Below are 21858 nucleotides of genomic sequence, written 5' to 3'. Positions count from 1 at the left end.
GTGGCGGCCATCTTGGTTGAATGGCCAGGTCATCGGACACATTTTTCAAACTAGATACCCCAAAGATGATTGTGGCCTAGTAGTTTCAGTGGAGATTTTGTAAAAGATTACTTAGATTTATGAAAAATGGTTAAAGATTGACTATAAAGGGCAATAACTCCTAAAGGGGTCAACTGACCATTTTGGTCATGTTGACTTATTTGTAGATCTTACTTTGCTGAACATTATTGCTGTTTACAATTTATCTCTATCTATAATAATATTCAAGATAATAACCAAAAACAGCAAAATTTCCTCAAAATTACCAATTCAGGGGCAGCAACCCAACAACCGATTGACCGATTCATCTGAAAATTTCAGGGCAGATAGTTCTTGACCTGATAAACATTTTTATCCCATGTCAGAATTCCTCAAAATGCTTTGGTTTTTGAGTTATAAGCCAAAAACTGCATTTTACCCCTATGTTCTATTTTTAGCGGTGGCGGCCATCTAGGTTGGTTGACCGGGTCACGCCACACATTTTTTAAACTAGATACCCCAAAGATGATTGTGGCCAAGTTTGGATTAATTTGGCCTAGTAGTTTCAGAGGAGAAGATTTTTGTAAAAGATTACTTTAATTTACGAAAAATGGTTAAAAATTGACTATAAAGGGCAATAACTCCTAAACGGGTCAACTGACCATTTTGGTCATGTTGACTTATTTGTAGATCTTACTTTGCTGAACATTATTGCTGTTTACAGTTTATCTCTATCTATAATAATATTCAAGATAATAACCAAAAACAGCAAAATTTCCTCAAAATTACCAATTCAGGGGCAGCAACCCAACAACCGATTGACCGATTCATCTGAAAATTTTAGGGCAGACAGATCTTGACCTGATAAACATTTTTATCCCATGTCAGATTTCCTCAAAATGCTTTGGTTTTTGAGTTATAAGCCAAAAACTGCATTTTACCCCTTTGTTCTATTTTTAGCCGTTGCGGCCATCTTGGTTGGTTGACCAGGTCACGCCACACATTTTTTAAACTAGATACCCCAATGATGATTGTGGCCATGTTTGGTTTGATTTGGCCCAGTAGTTTCAGAGGAGAAGATTTTTGTAAAAGTTAACGACGACGGACGACGACGACGACGACGGACGACGACGGACGCCAAGTGATGAGAAAGGCTCACTTGGCCCTTCGGGCCAGGTGAGCTAATAAGAAACTCCTAAATCCTTAACAAATGGCTCCAGGACACTAAGCTTAAATGAATAGGGAATTTGTCCATGGGTCACAGATGATGCCCCCTCTATATATATAGTCTTTAAAGTTATTAAGGGCCAAAACTTAAGAAATGTAAAAGTTTGAACTTGATCTGAATTTTGTGGTAATAAGCATAGTTTCAAGCATATATCCAGAGCGGGTGTTCCAGGGGTTGGAACTCCCTCTTTTTTAGGACGATCAATGCATTTGAATGAGGACATGTAAATGGAACCGCCCCCCCCCCCTTTTTTGTCCTGGGTTAGGAACTTCCCCTTTTTAAAATGGCTGGATCCATCCCTGTTGTTTATATGTTATATAACATTTGGTTGAAGTAAAACTTAAGTCAGAGAACAGAAACTAAAACTTGCTTAATTTCTCCATTTATACAGGGGTATAATTCTAGAACAGTACAAGTGATAACTTGATCTGTGTTTTGTGGTAATTGGCATTGTGCACTAGTTTTGTAACATTTGGTTGCGGCAAACTAAAAGGAGAATCAAAGAGCAGATTGCTCTGAGGGATACGATTGCCATAGTTTTCATTGACACATGTATAGCAGTTCTGCCCAATTTTCATTAAGCAAATGCATTAGATTTGGCCAAAATTGAAAAGATCAAAGAGGAAAAAAATAGATCCAAGGATACTGCCGCAAAAAAGCATGAACATGCGTGAGTCTCAAGCTTTTTTGGCCGGTAACCCTGGTACAGCTGGATAGTATTTTTTTCAAAACTAATTCAACTGCACATGCAAAATGTAATAATCTGAATAGACACTCAACTTTAAGAATAGCCAATCCCGGTTACAAGTGTACTCATTGTGTTTGGTCGAATTATAGTTATCCCGTACCATTGTAAACTTGTACCACTAAAAAAAAACTTGTACCAATGCAAACTCGTACCACTGCTAACTTGTACCAACTTATTTAAATGGTGTTAAATGATGAATATACATGATACACGTTACTTTCACTCAATACCTCTTAAGTCTGTAAAAATGTACATAATTTGAAAGTACAATGACCAATTTGTAGCTAATGTTCCTTGTCTATTGGATTGAAAATACTGTGGCAGATGTAGATAATTAAAGTAGTAACAGTTTCACCCGAAGAAAATTTTTCATAAATAATTAAATCTTAGCAGTTAGTCAAAATGATTGCCAAATTTTTTTTTACTGTCTATAAATAACAATGAAATGTAACTGATTCCTGTTAAGGGGTCCTCCTTTTACCGCCAAAAAAGCACATGGCTTTCAACAATTGTAAACATAGCATTCAATTTGTGATCATGGATTACAGCTTTAATTAACTTAAATTGGATATATATATATTCAATTTAAGGTACAGTTAAAGCAATGTTTTAACTTTCTTCTGGATTAAATTCTACAGTGGCGGATCCAGAACTTTTCCTAAGGGGGGCCCGCTGACTGACCTAAGAGGGGGCCCGCTTCAGTCATGCTTCAATGATTCCCTTTATAATCAACCATTTTTTCCCTCGAAAAAAGGGGGGCCTGGATCCGCCTATGTTCTAGTTTGAAAGATCAGTTAAAACAATTATAATGCTTAAAAACATTCTTCATTTTTGTCTAAGTTTTCATTAAAATCCTGTATCAAATTCAAGTAATTCAACTTTATTTTTATTGAGTTTACAAACAAAAACCAATGAAACATCATATTTTTTAATATATTTTTTTGAATGGTACGACTTCCCAGTGGTACAAGTTAACTTATTTTGGTACGAGTTGCCGTGGTACGAGTTAACTTGATTCCGTATCTTATCACCGTAATTCTAGGAGGAACCCTAAACTGGGCCCCTGCTGTGTTCACTTATCGCTACACTGACCTTCGGTGCGAAGCTATATATAGAACGGCGGTCCAGTTTAGGAGGAACCCCATTTCTTACTCTTTAAATATTGAAGTTCCTTTGGGTCAGAGGGCATGACTCCTTTCCGTACACACTCCTCTGTTTAAATTGAGATCGTTCTTAATATAATATGACGTTTATAGGCATTAACGAGTTAATTTTTCTTGACGAATACTTCCAGAAGGGAGACAACTCAAAACGATAATATGGAAGACCCCATTTCGGCTGAAGGGATGTTATAGGTAATTTTTACGAAGAAGCATTTATCTTTATTTAAATTATGCATATGATTTAAAGTTATGCAACAACAATAACCCTCAATAGCAGACAGACATAGAAAGAATCCCATGAGTTTCAAACTAACCAACGAAGCGTGGAATCACTCAATCTGATACCCCTTGAAATCAGGAAAACTATGCACAAGCGGGGTCTCACTAATTAGCGACAAGAAGCGTCAAGAAGCACCAAGAAGAAAAAATTTAGTGACAAAAAGCGACAAGAAGCTATTTAGCAACAAGAAAACATTTTTTTTTTTATCAAATACATCAAAATATTTTTTTAGTATTATATTGATGGATGAAGAAATTAAAAATTTGCGAGGAAGGGATTGTGTAGTTTTTATTATCATATTGATAGATGAAGAAATTAAAAATTTGTAAGGGTTCCACGGAACCCAGTGTCTCGCCTACTTTTGCTGTAAATTGCGGGCTCAACAAAAATGAGGAAAAAAATCAATAAAAATTTTCCTCTTGATACCACCTTATGATTGTAAGAAGCTTCTGTCTAAGTTTGGTAAAAATCTAGGATAGTTAATAAATCTAATGAATGTTTTAAAAAATTTAACTGCAAACTGGATATGTTATGTTAACTAAAAGAAAATCTAAGTCCATTTAAAAAAAAAATACAGAAAAAATGGAGTTATCTTTTTACAAAATTTACTTCTGGATATTATTTTATGATCATAAATAAGCTTCTGTCCAAGTTTGGTACACACCCAGGATAGTTTAAGAAAGTTATTAAAATTTAAAAAACTTTAACCACAGAGTGAATGTAATGTTTCCCCGCAGAAAAACTAAGTCCATTTAAAAGTAAAATACGGAAAAAAGTGAATTTTATTTTTACAAAATTTACTTCTGGAAACTATCATATGATCATAAACAAACTTCTGTCCAAGTTTGGTAGACATCCAGTATAGTTTAAGAAAGTTATTAAAATTTCAAAAACTTTAACCACAGAGTGAATATTTGTTGACGCCGCCGCCGCCGACAGAACGTAGGATCGCTTAGTTTCGCTTTTTCGACTAAGGTCGAAGGCTCGACAAAAAGGAAATGTAAACGCTATAAAATGAAAATGAAAACAAAGATTTGTCACCTTCCCTTTGAAGGATTTATTGAAACAAAAACATGAAATATTATCTCCATTCTTACTGTACAAATAATCTTTCCTAATAGGACTAACCTTAGCTGTGGCTTCATTCTAAGGTAATACACAATTTAGAGCATCAAATGAGATTAGCGAAGCACGTGTCCCTTGATTTATTGCTACATTAACAACCAACAAACACTTTCAACAATTACACGGGCCAGAATATACAATTATTGTAAATAGTGAACACCTGTTGCAAACTCAAGATTGTCATTAATTTCCTTTAATCTTCAATCAATATGCATAAACATGTAAATATCGTTAAATGAGACAATACACTAAACAAAAAAAATTGAAAGGGTTCCGCGGAACCCAGTGTCTTGCCTACTTTTGATGTAAATCGCAGACTCAACAAAAATGAGGATAAAAATCAATAAAAATATTCCTCTAGATTCTATCTTTTGATTGTAAGAAGCTTCTGTATAAGTTTGGTAAAAATCTAGGATAATAATGTTTTGAAAACTTTAACTGCAGACTGCATGTATGTTATGTTAACTGGAAGAAAATCTAAGTCCATTTAAAAGTAAAATACAGAAATTATGGAGTTCTCTTTTTACAAAATTTACTTCTGGATACTATCTTATGATCATAAATAAGCTTCTGTCCAAGTTTGGTACAAACCCAGGATAGTTTAAGAAAGTTATTAAAAATTTAAAAACTTTAACCACAGAGTGAATGTAATGTTTCCCCACAGAAAAACTAAGTCCATTTAAAAGTAAAATACAGAAAAAAAGGTTTTTTTTTTTTTTAAATTTACTTCTGGATACTATCTTATGATCATAAACATGCTTCTGTCCAAGTTTGGTACAAACCAAGAATAGTTTAAGAAATTTATTAAAAATTTAAAAAACTTTAACCACAGAGTGAATGTAATGTTTCCCCACAGAAAAAACTAAGTCCATTTATAAGTAAAATACGGAAAAATGGAATTTTAATTTTACAAAATTTACTTCTAGATACTATCTTATGATCATAAACAAGCTTCTGTCCAAGTTTGGTAGAAATCCAGTACAGTTCAAGAAACTTATTAAAATTTCAAAAACTTTAACCACAGAGTGAATATTTGTGGACGCCGCCGACGACGACGACGGAATGTAGGATCGCTTAGTCTCGCTTTTTCGACTAAAGTTGAAGGCTCGACAATGATGAAAAATATTCACATTTTAATTATGTTTTCCTCTTGTTTGATTTCAGTTCTGAATTTGTATTTCACAATTTGTATGTGTATTTTCTGGACAATTATGCACAAATGCATTTTGCAAGTTTATTATATATTGAACAAAAATAGTTTTAAAAACAAATTATAAGACAAAATATATTATTGTTCTGAAACAAAAATTAAAGCCATACCATAAAACGACAGGGTAAACGTAATACTTCCTGTGATACCTAATAAAATATCATGTAAATAAATGGAGCAACTGAATTAGATTTACAAGTTTCATTTTTTTTCTATCAATATTAACTTTCCTGTCGTTGAAATTGTTTTCTTTTGCATATTCTTTTAATATTTATTTCGAAATAAGTAATTTAAATAAAAAAATGTTTTCTTGTCGCTAAAAAGTTTCTTGTTGCTAATATTATTCTTCTTGTCACTTCTAGTCTCGTAAATTCTTCTTGTCGCTTCTAATTTGTCTCTAAAATTCTTCTTGTCTCTAATTAGTGAGACCGCACATGCGCACTAATACATAAACAAACAGCGACTTGCGATTTGGAACAAGAACGTTTATTAAATGATATTATGAATGGTTCTCCATTTCTTTATGAGAGTACAGTATCAAATATCAGTTTCATAACGGTAAAATATAGAAATACTCCACTTCAGTTCTTATGACAGAAATAGAATTATCGATCGGAATTCAGAGAACTCTCGCAAGTTATCAAAATTTGGGGATTCCCTCTGACGTGTTTCTTAATTTATAAAAACACTAACTATAAATACTGTTTAATTCTGATTTTCCGTGTTGTTAAAAACACGCATATAAGTCAAGGAAAATATCACACACGAAGATTATGAGTAAAACATTACAGGAAAGTTGTTTATGTTCAATCGTTTTGATTGTTTTTAAAGCAAGACAATCCTAAGAATCTGAGATATTGCTGAATGTTTAGAGTAAAACGAATGACGTGAGGGAATGTACCATGAGTCAACAGTAAAAGTCTACAGATTGCTTGACAGCAATCGTATCAAAAAAAAAAAGTATTTTAGCAATTTATCCATTTGTAAAGGGGCATAACTCTAGAATCATTGATATTATTGCACACACTGAAATGTCTCACTTTCTTTATTAATCATTGATATTATTGCACACACTGAAATGTCTCGCCTTCTTTACTAATCATTGATATTATGTTGATAGTCCTAAGTATAAAACTTTATTAAAAACTGTCACATAAACTTAACATTAGCCAAGATATTAAACTAAACAAAGATCAATGAACCATGAATGTGAGGTTAAGGTCTAATGAACCATGCCAGGCAGACGTAAACAGCTAACAATGCTTCCATACAACAAATATAGTTGACCTGTTACTTATAGTTTAAGAAAAATAGACTAAAACACAAAAAACTTAACACTGAGCAATGAACCGTGAACATGAGGTCCAGGTCAAATAAAATCTGTGCAACTGACATATAGATCATAAAATATTTCCATACACCAAATATAGTTGACCTTTGGCATATAACTTAGCTATAATAACTGAACCATGAAGATGAGGTCAAGGTCAGATGTCACCTACCAGTTCATGCAGTTGGACCTGTACACCTTACAGTCCTTCCATACAACAAAGATACTAGCCCTATTGCTTATAGTATCTGAGATATGGACTTGACCACCAAAACTTAACCTTGTTCACTGATCCATGAAATGACAAATGTGAGGTCGAGGTCAAGTGAAAACTGTCTGACAGGCATGAGGGCCTTGCAAGGTATGCACATACCAAATATAATCATCCTGTTACTTATAATAAGAGAGAATTCAACATAACAAAAATCTGAACATTTTTTTCAAGTGGTCACTGAACCATGAAAATGAGGTCAAGCACATTTGACATGTGACTGACGGAAACTTCGTAACATGAGGCATCTATATACAAAGTATGAAGCATCCAAGTCTTCCACCTTCTAAAATATAGAGCTTTTAAAACGTTAGCTAATGCCGCCGCCGTAGCCTCTGCCAGATCACTATCCGTATGTCGAGCTTTCTGCAACAAAATTTGCAGGCTTGACATGTACAACAACATTTGATTGAGGGAAACTCAAGTTAGAGAACGGAAACAAAAAAATCAGCAAATTTTTCATTGGTAAAGGGGCATAACTCTAGAACCGTAAACCTGACAGCACCAAAACTCAAACTTTCCTGTTTTGTGGTAATAATTATAACATATGGCTGAGGCAAACTAAAGTTCAAGAAAAAACTAAAATGTCAGCATTTTTCCATTTGTAAAGGTCAAAACTGTAGAACAGCAAATGCAAAAAGCCAAAATTCAAACTCAATCATGTTTTGTGGTAATAAGCATTTTGTATAAGTTTCATATCATTTGGTTGAGGCAAACTATGGTTAGAGGATCCATGCTGCCACAGCGTAAAGACTGATGGAAACATAAATTCAGCAAGTTTTCCATTTAAAAGGGGCATAACACTGAATGATAAAAGTGATACATTGTGTACCACCAAAATTTGAACTTGATCTGTGTGTTGTGGTAAACTGGTAATTACCATTGTGGGTAAGTTTCATAACATTTGGTTAAGGCAAACTAAAGTTAGAGCATGGAAACCAATTTCAGTAATCATGGACCTAATTAAAAGTACAATGTACTTTCGGATGGTAAAACTTAATTACCTTTTCCTAAGGTGTGGACATAAGAAGAAGTGATCAACAATATGTAATGAAGCAGGTAATTTTGACATTTAACTGTTGATATTTGATTTGAACTAAAACAACCTCTTTATATGAGTAAGGTAAATTATTGGTTTTGAAAAAAATTATAGGTGCCCTCTACAACTTCAATAATCAATATGCCAGAACATAAACAAAATAACTTGTATTCAATTTTGTCTATTATTTCTTTCTTACAGTACAAGTGAATGGTTTAGCACTATATAAAACCAGGTTCAATCTACCATTTATTACATTTGAAAATGACTGTTCCAAGTATGGAATATGACAGTTTTTCATACGTTGGAAGTGTTTTATCATTTGATTTTGTCATTTGATTAGGGATATTCCGTTTTGAATTTTCCTCTGAGTTCAGTTTTTTTGGGTTTTTTTTGTATTAATATCTCCACCTCCTACAAATGTCCACAAAGCAATTCTAATTCTGGAGTGAAAACAACCAATAATACAACAAAAGATGCACGATTAAGAATATACTTCTGTGTTTCTCCCCAGGCTGTTTTACCGCGACAATATATTTTCCTCCCGTGATGCTATAATGATTTCTGCGACCCTTATGCTATTTTTCTTGTTTCTATATTGCAAATCCATGCCCTTTCACCTGTTAATTGTAATCCTTTCAAATTGGACAATAGAGGCAATTTTGAGTGATTAAATAGGTGTTAACTGCCCTTGGGTGATAACTGTTTGGATACGAATACCCTTCAAGTTACATTGTAAAACCACATGGTTTGCAACCGCAGTCTGCAAATTTCAACATGGAGAAAATGAATTTAAAAAATCATTAAACAATTTGAAATCTACATTTATATACCATTGTATACTGGAAATTCAAATATACAAACCCTTTTTTCTCTTTCAAAAAGAGGTTTGGTCGTTTATGTTATTTATGTTTGCTTTATGATACCTCCCTTAAAAAAAAATTCTTTTTTTCTAGATATTTAGTACTGTATATAAACAGGTTGCACTATAATAAACTATCCATTCATTTAGTTGGGTCGGTTTTCACATTCTGAAACAACTGTTATCATGGTTATAGTTTTATCATATTTTTTATCTATATCAAGAGTTGGGGTAATTGTAATTGTAATCGTTAATCAGCTGTAATTGATTACAATTTTTCAAGTAATCATTGTAATCATTAATCAGCCAAAAATCTGATTACATGTAATTTAATTTCATCAATTACTTTTCAAAATACCCTGTAATCCTGATTACTTTACGATTCCATTCTGATTACAATGAAACAAATTTTAAACTGTGTTTATTGTCAATAAAGGAAACTTTTTGTCACTCTTATTCAATTTATATTGAACATGTTTAAAAATATAGTTTGGTTTAATTTTTTTATATATAAAACATGACAATTGGTTTGTATACTTCAGTAAAAATAAACTGTTACAGTATTGAAAAGTCATCAATAGCCTAAGAAGAGACATATAATACAATTATATTTTTCTGGCCTTAGTAAAAGATCTTGTACTTATATTCACAATTTAAAGATGTACATATATATTTGATAATAACTGTTATACTCAAGTAATACTTTTTTTTAACTCTTAATTATAATCTTTTGTTAATGTTGTGATTTTTGTCATCTTTGAATTGACAGGTAGGAAACCAATTAATGTTTGTTTTTATTGCAATTACGAACTGAGTATAGCTGTAGGCCAATATATATATATGGTAAAAGATAATCAGACATGTGATAATTTATTCAATTAGCACAAAACTAATTAAAAGTTGGACAAATATCTTGTTTATAATAAGCAAATTTTTGTATGTATTTGGACTGGACATGTAAAATGCAATGATTTTTAGCACTTGTACATTGTATTTTGTTTACAATTTGATTAAACAGGTACAGTTTCATCCATATTTTAACTCCCATAAACTGCATCTTGAAACAAATATAAATTTAAGTCTAGAATATGTCAGAAAACAAACAGCAAATGCTTTTTATAAAGCTATATTCAAATGAAGTCAAAATAATTCAGAGATTAATGATGATAAAGTGCAATGGATCGTAACCAGTGACACAATGTTCATGTACATATGTATGTGTGAAGTGAACATTTGAGGTTTATTAAATAGATCAAGTTTAAAGTTATCATTTTATAATATAGCAAACACAATTCTTTCTTAACAAGAGGCTCTCAAGAGCCTGAATCGATCACCTTAATTTTTTTGGTTAAATCTCTCATCAATGATTATTTTGGCTTTTCAATCTATTTAAATGTTCTTTGAATCGTCCTATTTTCTTCAAAAGCAAAAAAAAAATCATTTTTCTCCTATGTTCTATTTTAGCCATAGGAGCTATGTTTCTGACATACAAGGAAATGAAATATAAAATTTATACTAGATACTCTGAAACTCATTTAGCCTAAGATTTTTTAAAGTAAGTCAACATGATGAACAAATTGTGAAAAAAAAGTCTTTAAAGGGCAATAACTCCTTAAGGGGTCAATTGACAATTTTGGTCAAATTGACTTATTAGTAGATCTTACTTTGCTTAACATTTTTGCTATTAACAGTTTATCTGTATCTATAATAATATTCAAGATAATAACCAAAAACTGCAAAATTTCTTAAAAATCATCAATTCAGGGGCATTTTACCTGAAAAACCAGTTACCCAATTCGGCTGAAAATTTCAGGACAGGTAGACCTTGACCTAATAAATACTTAAACTTCTTGTCTTTTTGCTCTAAATGCTGGAGTTTTTGAGATATAAGCCAAAAACTGCATTTTACCCTGTATTCTATTTTTAGCCATGACGGCCATGTTTTTTGACAAAATAAAAAATAAAGCACAAACTTTATTTTATACACCCTACTGATCATTTAGTTGAAGTTTGGTTGAATTTGGTTGAGTAGTTTTAGAGGAGAAGATTTTTTAAAGTTAGCAAATATGATGAACAAATTGTCATTAAAGGACAATAACCCCTTAAGGGGTCAATTGACAATTTTGGTCATATTAACTTATTTGTAGATCTTACTTTGCTGATCATTTTTGCTGTTTACAGTTTATCTTTATCTATAATAATATTCAAGATAATGACCAAAAACTGCAAAATTTCCTTAAAATTACCAATTAAGTGGCAGCAACCCAACAAAATTCATCTGAAAATTTCAGGGCTGATAGATATTGACCTAATGAACATTTTTAACCCACCTCAGATTTGCTCTAAATGCTTTCGTTTTTGAGATATAATCCAAAAACTGCATTTGACCCCTATTTTCTATTTTAAGTAAAGGCGGCCATGTTTTTTGACGGATCAAAAATCGAAGCACACACTTTGTGCAGGATAATCTAAGGAACAATCATGCTAAGTTTCATATTAATCCATTCAGTAGTTTCAGAGGAGAAGATGTTTGAAAAATTGTTAACAACGACAGACGACGACGACGGACGCCAAGTGATGAGAAAAGCTCACATGGCCTAAAAATGCTATAGCTAGTTATATATTAAACGTTTAATCATTCACATCATGCAAAATGTTTTTTTTTTTTAATTCATTGTAATCAGATGTAATCATGATGACTTTGCCAATGTAATCATTAATTTAATCAGACACTTTCAGAAATGATGTAATCGTTAATTTAATTTAATTGTACAAATGACAAAGCAATTGTAATTTAATCAATTACATTGAAAGTCATTGACATTGGACCCATCTCTGATCTATATATTTTATTCATCAAATGAGGACCTATAGCATACAAACAATATAAAATAAACAAAAACATATAAAACATAAAAGACAGTGGTAGATCTAGAAATTGTCATAAGTGGGGGCCCTGACTGCCTAAGAGGGGGCCCAGGTCTAGTGATTCTTCAGTGATTCCCTATATAATCAACAAAATTTTTCCCAAAAAAGAGAACAGGGCCCCCTGAAAAAACCTTCTACTGTATATCCTCCTCTGAAATAAATACTAGTAATGCATCGACTCGACTCCACAAATGGCATTGAAAAAATATACAGTTATTTAAACTTATCTTTTTTTTACGCCACATGTAATGCTATCCAAAATTCCTGGGGAGAGCACTGATACTTTCCCATTACCAATCACAATTTTATCATGTTTGTTCAAATATTTACCAAAATTTGTGTTGTCTGCTTTTATGTTAGCCTTTTTACAGAATGGACATTCAACTTTTAAAGGATCATCATTTGAATCTGTACTAGTACCAACAGTAGGAAATGTTTCACTGGAATTTTTCCTTGGGTTCCGGTTAGTACGATCCACAAACACTTTTCCTTCAGATAAGAGAGGAGAGAAAAGATGACAGGCCAAAACTGCTTGAATAGTTGCTTCATCCTTCTTATTAACCATTTCAAGGAGACACTGTGCATGTTTTCTACCTTTAAAAATACAGAAGCATAATAAAGTCCTTATATGTCATGTTTAAGTTGTTCTGTCATTCAAAAAAAACCATGGTTAACATTTTGAGAATTTTTTCATTTAATAACCAAAATATAATCTCAGCATGTACTTTAAACATGTTATTAAAGATCTTAAGCCTCGGTCACACCTTACCGGATAGCTCAAACCAACGCCTAACGGATACAAAAAAAGTTATCCGCTGACAAAATTTTTATCCTTCAGGAGTCCGTTGGTGTACTAACAGACATGTCACGAATGCCTAACAGACACACAACAGACATTGAACGTACGTGAAAAGGATACGTAACAGACAAAACGGACGTCGAAAATACATCCAACGGACTAGTACAGGATAAAACAGACACCTAACGGAAGCGTAACGGATAAAACGGATGAACAAAATATTCTGAAAATTATAGGCAATAAACCATCTAAAAATTAAAGGCAATAAACCATGAGACATTTCAATTGGCATTTGTCCGTTTTACATCCGGTAGGCATCCGTTTTATCAGTTAGGCGTCTGTTAGGCGTCAGGTAGATGTCTGTTGGTGAATTGGTCTACCGGATCTCCAACGGATGCATTACGGATACGTAACGGATACAAAACTGACGAGTACCCTACAAAACGGACGTCTAAAGGATGTTCAACGGACATTTTAACCGTTGGACGTCCGTTCAAAGTTTTGAACATGCTCAAAATTTTCCAACGGACAGAACGGACGTCAACGGATGAAACGGACGCTTAACGGACGCCTAACGGATATGGACAGACGCCTAACAGATAAGAACGAACGTCTAACAAACATGAACGGATTGAAAAAAAGTTATCCGTTAGGCGTCCGTTCGAGCTATCCGGTTAGGTGTGACCGAGGCTTTAAATTTAAAAAAAAAAATAAACATGACAAAGTTCTGTAATTGATTGACAAAATGTGTTAATGTCCAAGGACAAATAATACATCAATATCATCTTTATCATGTTTTAACAATATACATGTATGAAAATTAACTTTTCACAAATACATGTATTTGTTTAACATGTACAATGTAAATGTACATGATGTACATGAATGATTGATCACAAGGTATATGAACATGTATACAATCTACTTCAGATATAAAAGCATGTGTATATATATATATACATGTATGCTGAATGTTTGACCTGCTTTACTTAAGAATTGAATGCTTCTTTTTGTAAATCAATTGGGTGTAAAAGCATTGACCGAAGTACATTTTGTATAAAGCATAGAAGTACTTCATTCTAATCATGACTTAAAAGTCAGGCCTTAAAGCACTGCCTTTAAAAATGAGCGCACAACATTCAACCCTTTCACAAGCCTTCAAAATTACAAAAAGAAGCATTCAATAACTATAATTGCATTTTTTAGCTAGAATCTAGTCCAAATAATAAGACCACAATTTCTATCAAGTTTTAATTTAATTTACCCGTGCACCTTATTTTGGCATATGTCATGTCATCATGAGTATTTAATTTTATTTAAGTATACAAATACAAATATTTTATTGGCACAAACACAATTACAATAATTGGCAATGGCCCATACAACTGATATACAAATAGTAATCAATGGTAATAATGCATAGAATATCAATAGGCATATTTCGAACAATATCATCGAACGATATCAATATCATCAACAGTACATTGTAAATGATTAACAAAAGATATATCAATTTCATAGTTGGTCAAACAAAATAAGTATTGAAAATAACGACAATATTAATATGTAATATTATGAACAATGATTATTAGCAATTTTATAGAGTTTGTCAAATGTTCATTGTTTGTTCTGCTTTACGCAGGTTCAAACTGTCTGAGATGAAAGAGGAAGTTAATTTTAGGATTGTCTATTATGAATTATTATTTAATAAAAAGATTATATTATTTTCATGTTTTTGAAATTTTGTAGGATCAACAATTATATTTGAAACTTTATGGTAAAATATGTCCCTCTTATAAAAAATTAGTAGAGTATTTTTCACAATGTAAAAGAAAATGTTTTTCATTTTCAATTTGACCAGAATTACATACAGAGCAGTATCTCTCATTTCTGGGAATATTTAGATGTCTCCCTCTTTCAATCATCAGTGTATGAGCGCTTATACGGATCTTACATATTGCAGCTCTGTCACTTCTGTTTTTTAATATTTCAACATAGGGTGGTCTTCTGCCCATTATGTAGACACTTTTGAAAATTTACATGTATAGATTTTAATGTCTGAATATGAAGGTTTTAATACAGGTTTCACAAATAACTTAAAAATAATAAATGATCGATCATTGATCTAAGGTTATGATCAGATGAACAATATACAATTTATATGGCCGTTAAAAAGGTGAATATTCAAAATTGTCAACACGAGAAGGTTATTTCATTATGGACACAACATTCAAGCTTGATACAGCCCTAAAGGAGTAGGTTCATGATCAGTAAGACTTTTTTTGGACCCAAAATAAAGCATATTTACAAAATTGTGAAAATGTAATCTTTCAGCTATAATTTTATTTAACATCTTGAAATGCTATTAGAGTGGGGTGCGCATATTCGCCGGGGACACATTTTCAACGTTTTATAATTTTGAGGTGTAAATACTTCATACGATGGCTGAAATGGAAGAAATATGCCGGTAACTTAGATTTTTATAACAAATATGATTATTTTTTAAACTACAACAAAATTGCGGCACTTACCGCAAAGGACTGAAAAACTTACAACGATTTCGGCCAATTTCCTGAATGAAAATTAAAACACGATTTCAAAGAAATATTTCTTAGTAAATTTTTGACAGATTGCCCTAAACTTCAGTTCTGTACACCTTTAAAATGTCTGTTATTGCCATCTATATAATGAAATTGATTTGAAAAATATTGTTTAAAGCTGCAGTTATTTGGGTTTCATTAGATGTAAATTATTCAATAAACTAATAAAATTGAGAATGGAAATGGGGAATGTGTCAAGAGACAACAACCCGACCAAATAAAAAAACACAACAGCAGAAGGTCGTCACCAACAGGTCTTCAATGTAGCGAGAAATTCCCGCACCCTGAGGAGTCCTTTAAAACTATAAAGATAAACTATAAAAACCGTGAATATGTGTCCCCCATCGACAAACCATCAGGCAATTTCAAACACCTTTTAATCTAACTTTTCAGATGAATATTTTCAAACAAACACATTTTCAAGCTGAAGAACATTTTGCATTTGAAGTTATCTTCATATAGAAATTTCAGTATACTTCAAAAACGTATTGACCTGAACATAAACTGTAGAAAACATGGAAAGATATGGCGAAAATGAGCACCCCACTCTATATTTTTTTCTTTGACGCTTTACATCGTCACAGGAAGGCGTCAAAGCAAAAAATTTAAACATCTAGTGATAGTAAGAGCCGTGGTGTAGTGGTTAGTGCATCGGACTACTAACACAAAGGTTCCTGGTTTGATTCCCGTTGGGATGAAAATTTCAGGAACTCAATTTTCAGCTCTCCCTTGACATCATTCGGCATTTGCGAGTATGGTCTTGAGGAAACGATGATAGTTCGTCGGACGGGGATGATAAATGGCTGACCCGTATTAAGAAAGAGCCGTATCTCTTGCACATTAAAGACACCCTTGTAGATTTTGAAAAAGAGTAGGCTAATGCCGCTACAAGGCAGCACTGGCACCCGCAAAGTAGAAAGGGATTAATATAAGTTGCAAAACTTGTTTCCCAATCCACTATAAATAAATATGTTTAAACTAAAAAAAAAAAATTAGCCTTGATCAGCCTTCCAAGACATCTTAATTATTTGGACTAAATATACATGTATATGTTTCACTACTTACCGTCATCCAAGTTTTTAACGAATTCTACAAGACTTTCTACTGCTTTCCTTTGTCGAACATCTACGATAGATTTGATATCTCCGTTTGCATTCATTAGCACTGCTGATGTTCCCTGATAAATATCACACAACGAGTCTCCAACATACAGATTATCTTGGAGTTTTTCTGATAAAATATCTAATGCTAAAATTACATTTTTAGAAAATGATTTATTTAAATTAGCATTGCAATATGTCACTCCAAGATATATAAATGGCTTATCCCAAACATCACCATACGGAACTCGTTGACGTTTCTGTTTGAGCAAAGGATTCATTTTCATGTAGTGGTCTATTATCTCAAACTATTATCTGACATATTGTTTAGGAGGCAACTATGCGTGGGAACAATGTCGGTCTTTTTAAAACAAAGTATGACAAATCGCCCCAATGCTAAAACGCCCAGCTCTCAATCTACTCGCCCCATTTTCCCCGGGTTACACTAATGACTGGACCGAATGACAGGACCAAATGAAAAATGCTAATAACTTTTTTATTTTTCCAAGGATTGATCTCAAATTTAAAATATAATAAGATTTCATCATTTGATAAATAGATTAAAGAAAAATAAATAACAATTTTGGTAAGATAAAATAAGATAAGATAACTAAACACATTGACCATAAATGGTTATGGCAACAAATTAAAGACTAACTACAATAACATTTATACAATGAAGGAGTGACAGTGGATAATTATGAGAGAAATATATAAAAAAATAAAATAAATGAGAAGCATATAAATTATTACAGAAATCAAGTACCTACGTAACTACAATCCCCTTCCCTTTCATGAATTTGACCTACCGAATTAGACTATTTACCGGATTTGTAATCACATTAATATAAGCAACACGACGGGTGCCGCATGTGGAGCAGGATCTGCTTACCCTTCCGGAGCACCTGATATCACCCCTAGTTTTTGGTGGGGTTCGTGTTGTTTATTCTTTAGTTTTCTATGTTGTGTCATGTGTACTATTGTTTTTCTGTTTGTCTTTTTCATTTTTAGCCATGGCGTTGTCAGTTTGTTTTAGATTTATGAGTTTGACTGTCCCTTTGGTATCTTTCGTCCCTCTTTAATCATGAGTTTCTCACTATAACTAGCATTCATTCAAATAGTTGACAACACTTTTAAATATTGTTTGGGAATTACTTGTTATATATCAGTATGTATGGTCAGATTATGTTTCTGTTTGTGAGAGAGAGTTGTTCCCCTTTTGTCAGTGTTTTGTATTTATGTTTGTGACGTCATCTTTGTCTGATTAAAATGTAGAAATGGAAGCTGATGTGTTTTTATGTGTCCGTATATAATCGCCTCCATCCATGCTACCAGAGCTATTCCCCTAGTCTGTAATATGGTGGAGTGACCTAAACGATCGGTGGATAATGATTTATACATATTTTGGATTTAATTTTTCATTGGATTTTGGATATTTTTACATATAAAGTTGACCGAATGTTCCTGATGGATCCTGCCATGCCGCCATGATGCTGAACACTTTTCATTGTTGTTTTTTTTAAATTTATACCTGAACTTTTAATATAATACCAACATTTAAATTGATTTTTTGGAAAGAAGAAGAACAGACCATATCTCGTCTTGTATACGTACTGTCTTTGTGATCTGTGATGAATGTCAACTACCTGTATCCCGTTTTAAACCCGAAGCACGTGAGATTTATCTCATTGCATCATGATCATGCATTTTATTTCTGTAACTTTCGTTTGGATCCTGTTTATACATTTATTATATGCTATTTTAATTTGACATTATTCAATTTATATCGGTGATGACTGTATCGCCATCCATACTCAAGTTCCGATTTCACCAGAAGAGCCAATTTTACTGTTTATTGATGTTGACCTAGTCCAAATAATTATGACGTCTTGAAAGGCTATTATACTTTTTTTCTTTGACGCCTTACATCAACGTCATAACGCCAAACTCATATATTCAGATGGACTTTGATAGGGTATTTGGCGGCTTCAGCATTATGACGTCGAAGTAAGGCGTCAAAGAAAAAAAATATAATAGCCTTTCAAGACGTCATAATTATTTGGACTAATGTTGACCCAGATTAACCCGTTGAACTACACGCGTGATGTGTATTGCGTAATGTTGACTGTATTGCTGTTGTGTCCATTCCGCCGTAACCTACATTAACTGTTATAAAACGTAATTAGATTTACCGCATTTTGGTGATAACTGTATCGCCATGGTTTTAAAGAGTTCCAAGAAGACATATTTTAAAGAAACCTTGATGATTTATTCTGTACAAGAACATTTTATCTTTAACTATGTTGATTTTATGAATCCAGATACTTTTCATACTTTTAATTTTGAACTACGTTATTTGTTTACTTCGAATTTAAGCTAATGTGAAAGTGTTTATCATTTAGCGGTGTGACATTTATCATACATAAAACCTTATAAAATTTAAGAGTTTAAGGTCTCTGATGATATTATCAAATGTGTATTCAGCTTTTTATACGACCGCAAATTTTGAAAAAAATTTCGTCGTATATCGCTATCATGTTGGCGTCGTCGTCGTCGTCGTTGTCGTCGTCGTCGTCGTCGTCCGAATACTTTTAGTTTTCGCACTCTAACTTTAGTAAAAATTTTAACACAAGGTTTATGACCACAAAAGGAAGCTTGGTATTGATTTTGGGAATTTTGGTCCCAACATTTTAGGAATTAGGGGCCAAAAAGGGCCCAAATAAGCATTTTCTTGGTTTTCGCGCTATAACTTTAGTTTAAGCTAATAGAAATCTATGAAATTTTGACACAAGGTTTATGACCACAAAAGAAAGGTTGGGATTGATTTTGGGAGTTTTGGTTTCAACAGTTTAGGAATAAGGGGCCAAAAAAGGGCCCAAATAAGCATTATTCTTGGTTTTCGCACAATAACTTTAGGTAAAGTGAATAAAAATCAATGAAATTTACACACAATGTTTATGACCACAAAAGAAAGATTGGTATTGATTTTGGGAGTTTAGGTCCCAACAGTTTAGGAATTAGGGGCCAAAAAGGGACCCAAATAAGCATATTTCTTGGTTTTTCGCACCATAACTTTAGTACAAGTAAATAGAAATCTATGAAATTTAAACACAAGGTTTATGACCATAAAAGGAAGGTTGGTATTGATTTTGGGAGTTTTGGTCCTAACAGTTTAGGAAAAAGGGGCCCAAAGGGTCCAAAATTAAACTTTGTTTGATTTCATCAAGAATTGAATAATTGGGGTTCTTCGATATGCAGAATCTAACTGTGTATGTAGATTCTTAATTTTTGGTCCATTTTCAAATTGGTCTACATTAAGGTCCAAAGGGTCCAAAATTAAACTTGGTTTGATTTTAACAAAAAATTAATCGGTTGGGTGCTTTGATATGCTGAATCTAAAAATGTATTTAGATTCTTGATTATTGGCCCAGTTTTCAAGTTGGTTCAAATCGGGGTCCAAAATTAAACTTTGTTTGATTTCATAAAAAAATGAATAAATGGGGTTCTTTGATATGCCAAATCTAACTGTGTATGTAGATTCCTCATTTTTGGTCCTGTTTTCAAATTGGTCTACATTAAAGTCCAAAGGGTCCAAAATTAAACTTAGTTTGATTTTAACAAAAATTGAAATCTTGGGGTTCTTTGATATGCTGAATCCAAACATGTACTTAGATTTTTGATTATGGGCCCAGTTTTCAAGTTGGTCCAAATCAGGATCTAAAATATCATATTAAGTATTGTGCAATAGCAAGTCTTTTCAATTGCACAGTATTGCACAATGGCAAGAAATATCTAATTGCACAATATTGTGAAATAGCAATATTTTTTTAATTAGAGTTATCTTTCTTTGTCCAGAATAGTAAGCAAGAAATATCTAATTGCACAATATTGTGAAATAGCAATATTTTTTTTTAATTGGAGTTATCTTTCTTTGTCCAGAATCAACTCAAATCTTTGTTATATACAATGTATATTCACTTTTTACTACCAACTGATAAATTAGAATAATCTTTACCATTCAGTGATAACAAGCATTTTTTTTACATCTTAATATTTAATGATGTATTTAAATGAGTAGTTATTGTTGCAAACTCCATTAGAAATTTAATTGAGATTAATTTGGAATAAGGGAAAGGGGGGTGTGATTAAAAAAAAATGGGTTCAATTTTCTCATTTGAAATGAAATTTCATAAATAAAATGAAAATTTCTTCAAACATTTTTTTGAGAGGATTAATATTCAACAGCATAGTGAATTGCTCTAAGAGAAAACAAAAATTTTAAGTTCATTAGAACACATTCATTCTCTGTCAGAAACCTATGCTGTGTCAACTATTTAATCACAATCCAAATTTAGAGCTGAATCCAGCTTGAATGTTGTGTCCATACTTACCCCAACCGTTCAGGGTTCAACCTCTGCGGTCGTATAAAGCTACGCCCTGCGGAGCATCTGGTTATAATGATATCAATCGCCCTCTTTCAATAGATAAAGTATGAGCACTTATATTAACCCCAATCTACATAATGTTGATCTATCACTTTTGAATTTGCATTGATCAACATACGATGGTCTTTTATTTGGTTTATAAAGTATATTAAAAAAGTTCATTTTTTTTATTTTGATTGATGTCTGTCTCTTGCTACTTAGTCCGGCGGCTACAAGCACATTTCAGACGAATTGTGCACATCCTGTTACAAGCATGAAATTTGGCATAGACCTTCCTCAACTATTAGTCTTTAATTTCAGATAGGGAGGCATTTGAAAAAAATATCTCACTTCCGGTAAAATCCAAAATGGCGGACGTCATACTTAAATCAGCCCAATATCGAAGACAAGTGTGCAAAAATGTGTTATTACCATGCTACTATCATAATATTTGGTACAAACCTTTGTTTTTTTACTACTGTTGGATAAATTAAATAGATAAGATGTCTTCAGAAACCCTTCTTCCGGTTAAAATCCAACATGGCGGACATTGTACTTAAATTAGCTTACTTTTTAGGGGGGTAATTGAAATGTGTTTTAACGTGTTGCTACTATCATTACATTGTACAGGAACCTTTCTTTGGTGCTTGTGATGGATTCAATGTATAGACATACGTCTTAAAAACCCTTACTTCCGGTAATATCCAAAATGGCGGACATAGAAATATCAATT

At 32.6% G+C, this 21858-nt stretch overlaps 1 protein-coding gene across 1 annotated transcript in view; it reads right to left on the bottom strand.

Annotated features, from left to right (window-relative positions):
* LOC134680965 (uncharacterized) overlaps positions 1-17054 on the bottom strand; it is a 28110-nt gene extending 11056 nt beyond the window's left edge. The window contains exons 1-2 of the mRNA XM_063540286.1: positions 16667-17054; positions 12533-12796 (exon numbers count right to left, since the gene is read on the bottom strand). Coding sequence (XP_063396356.1) covers positions 12533-12796; positions 16667-16988 — 586 coding nt within the window. The 5' untranslated portion in view covers positions 16989-17054. The remainder of the gene's footprint in view (positions 1-12532; positions 12797-16666) is intronic.
* Between the last annotated feature and the right edge of the window lie 4804 nt (positions 17055-21858).

The sequence above is a fragment of the Mytilus trossulus genome, chromosome 8 (genome assembly GCF_036588685.1).
Source record: "Mytilus trossulus isolate FHL-02 chromosome 8, PNRI_Mtr1.1.1.hap1, whole genome shotgun sequence".
Classification (NCBI taxonomy): Eukaryota; Metazoa; Mollusca; class Bivalvia; order Mytilida; family Mytilidae; genus Mytilus; species Mytilus trossulus.
This window is presented reverse-complemented; position numbering and strand designations above follow the sequence as displayed.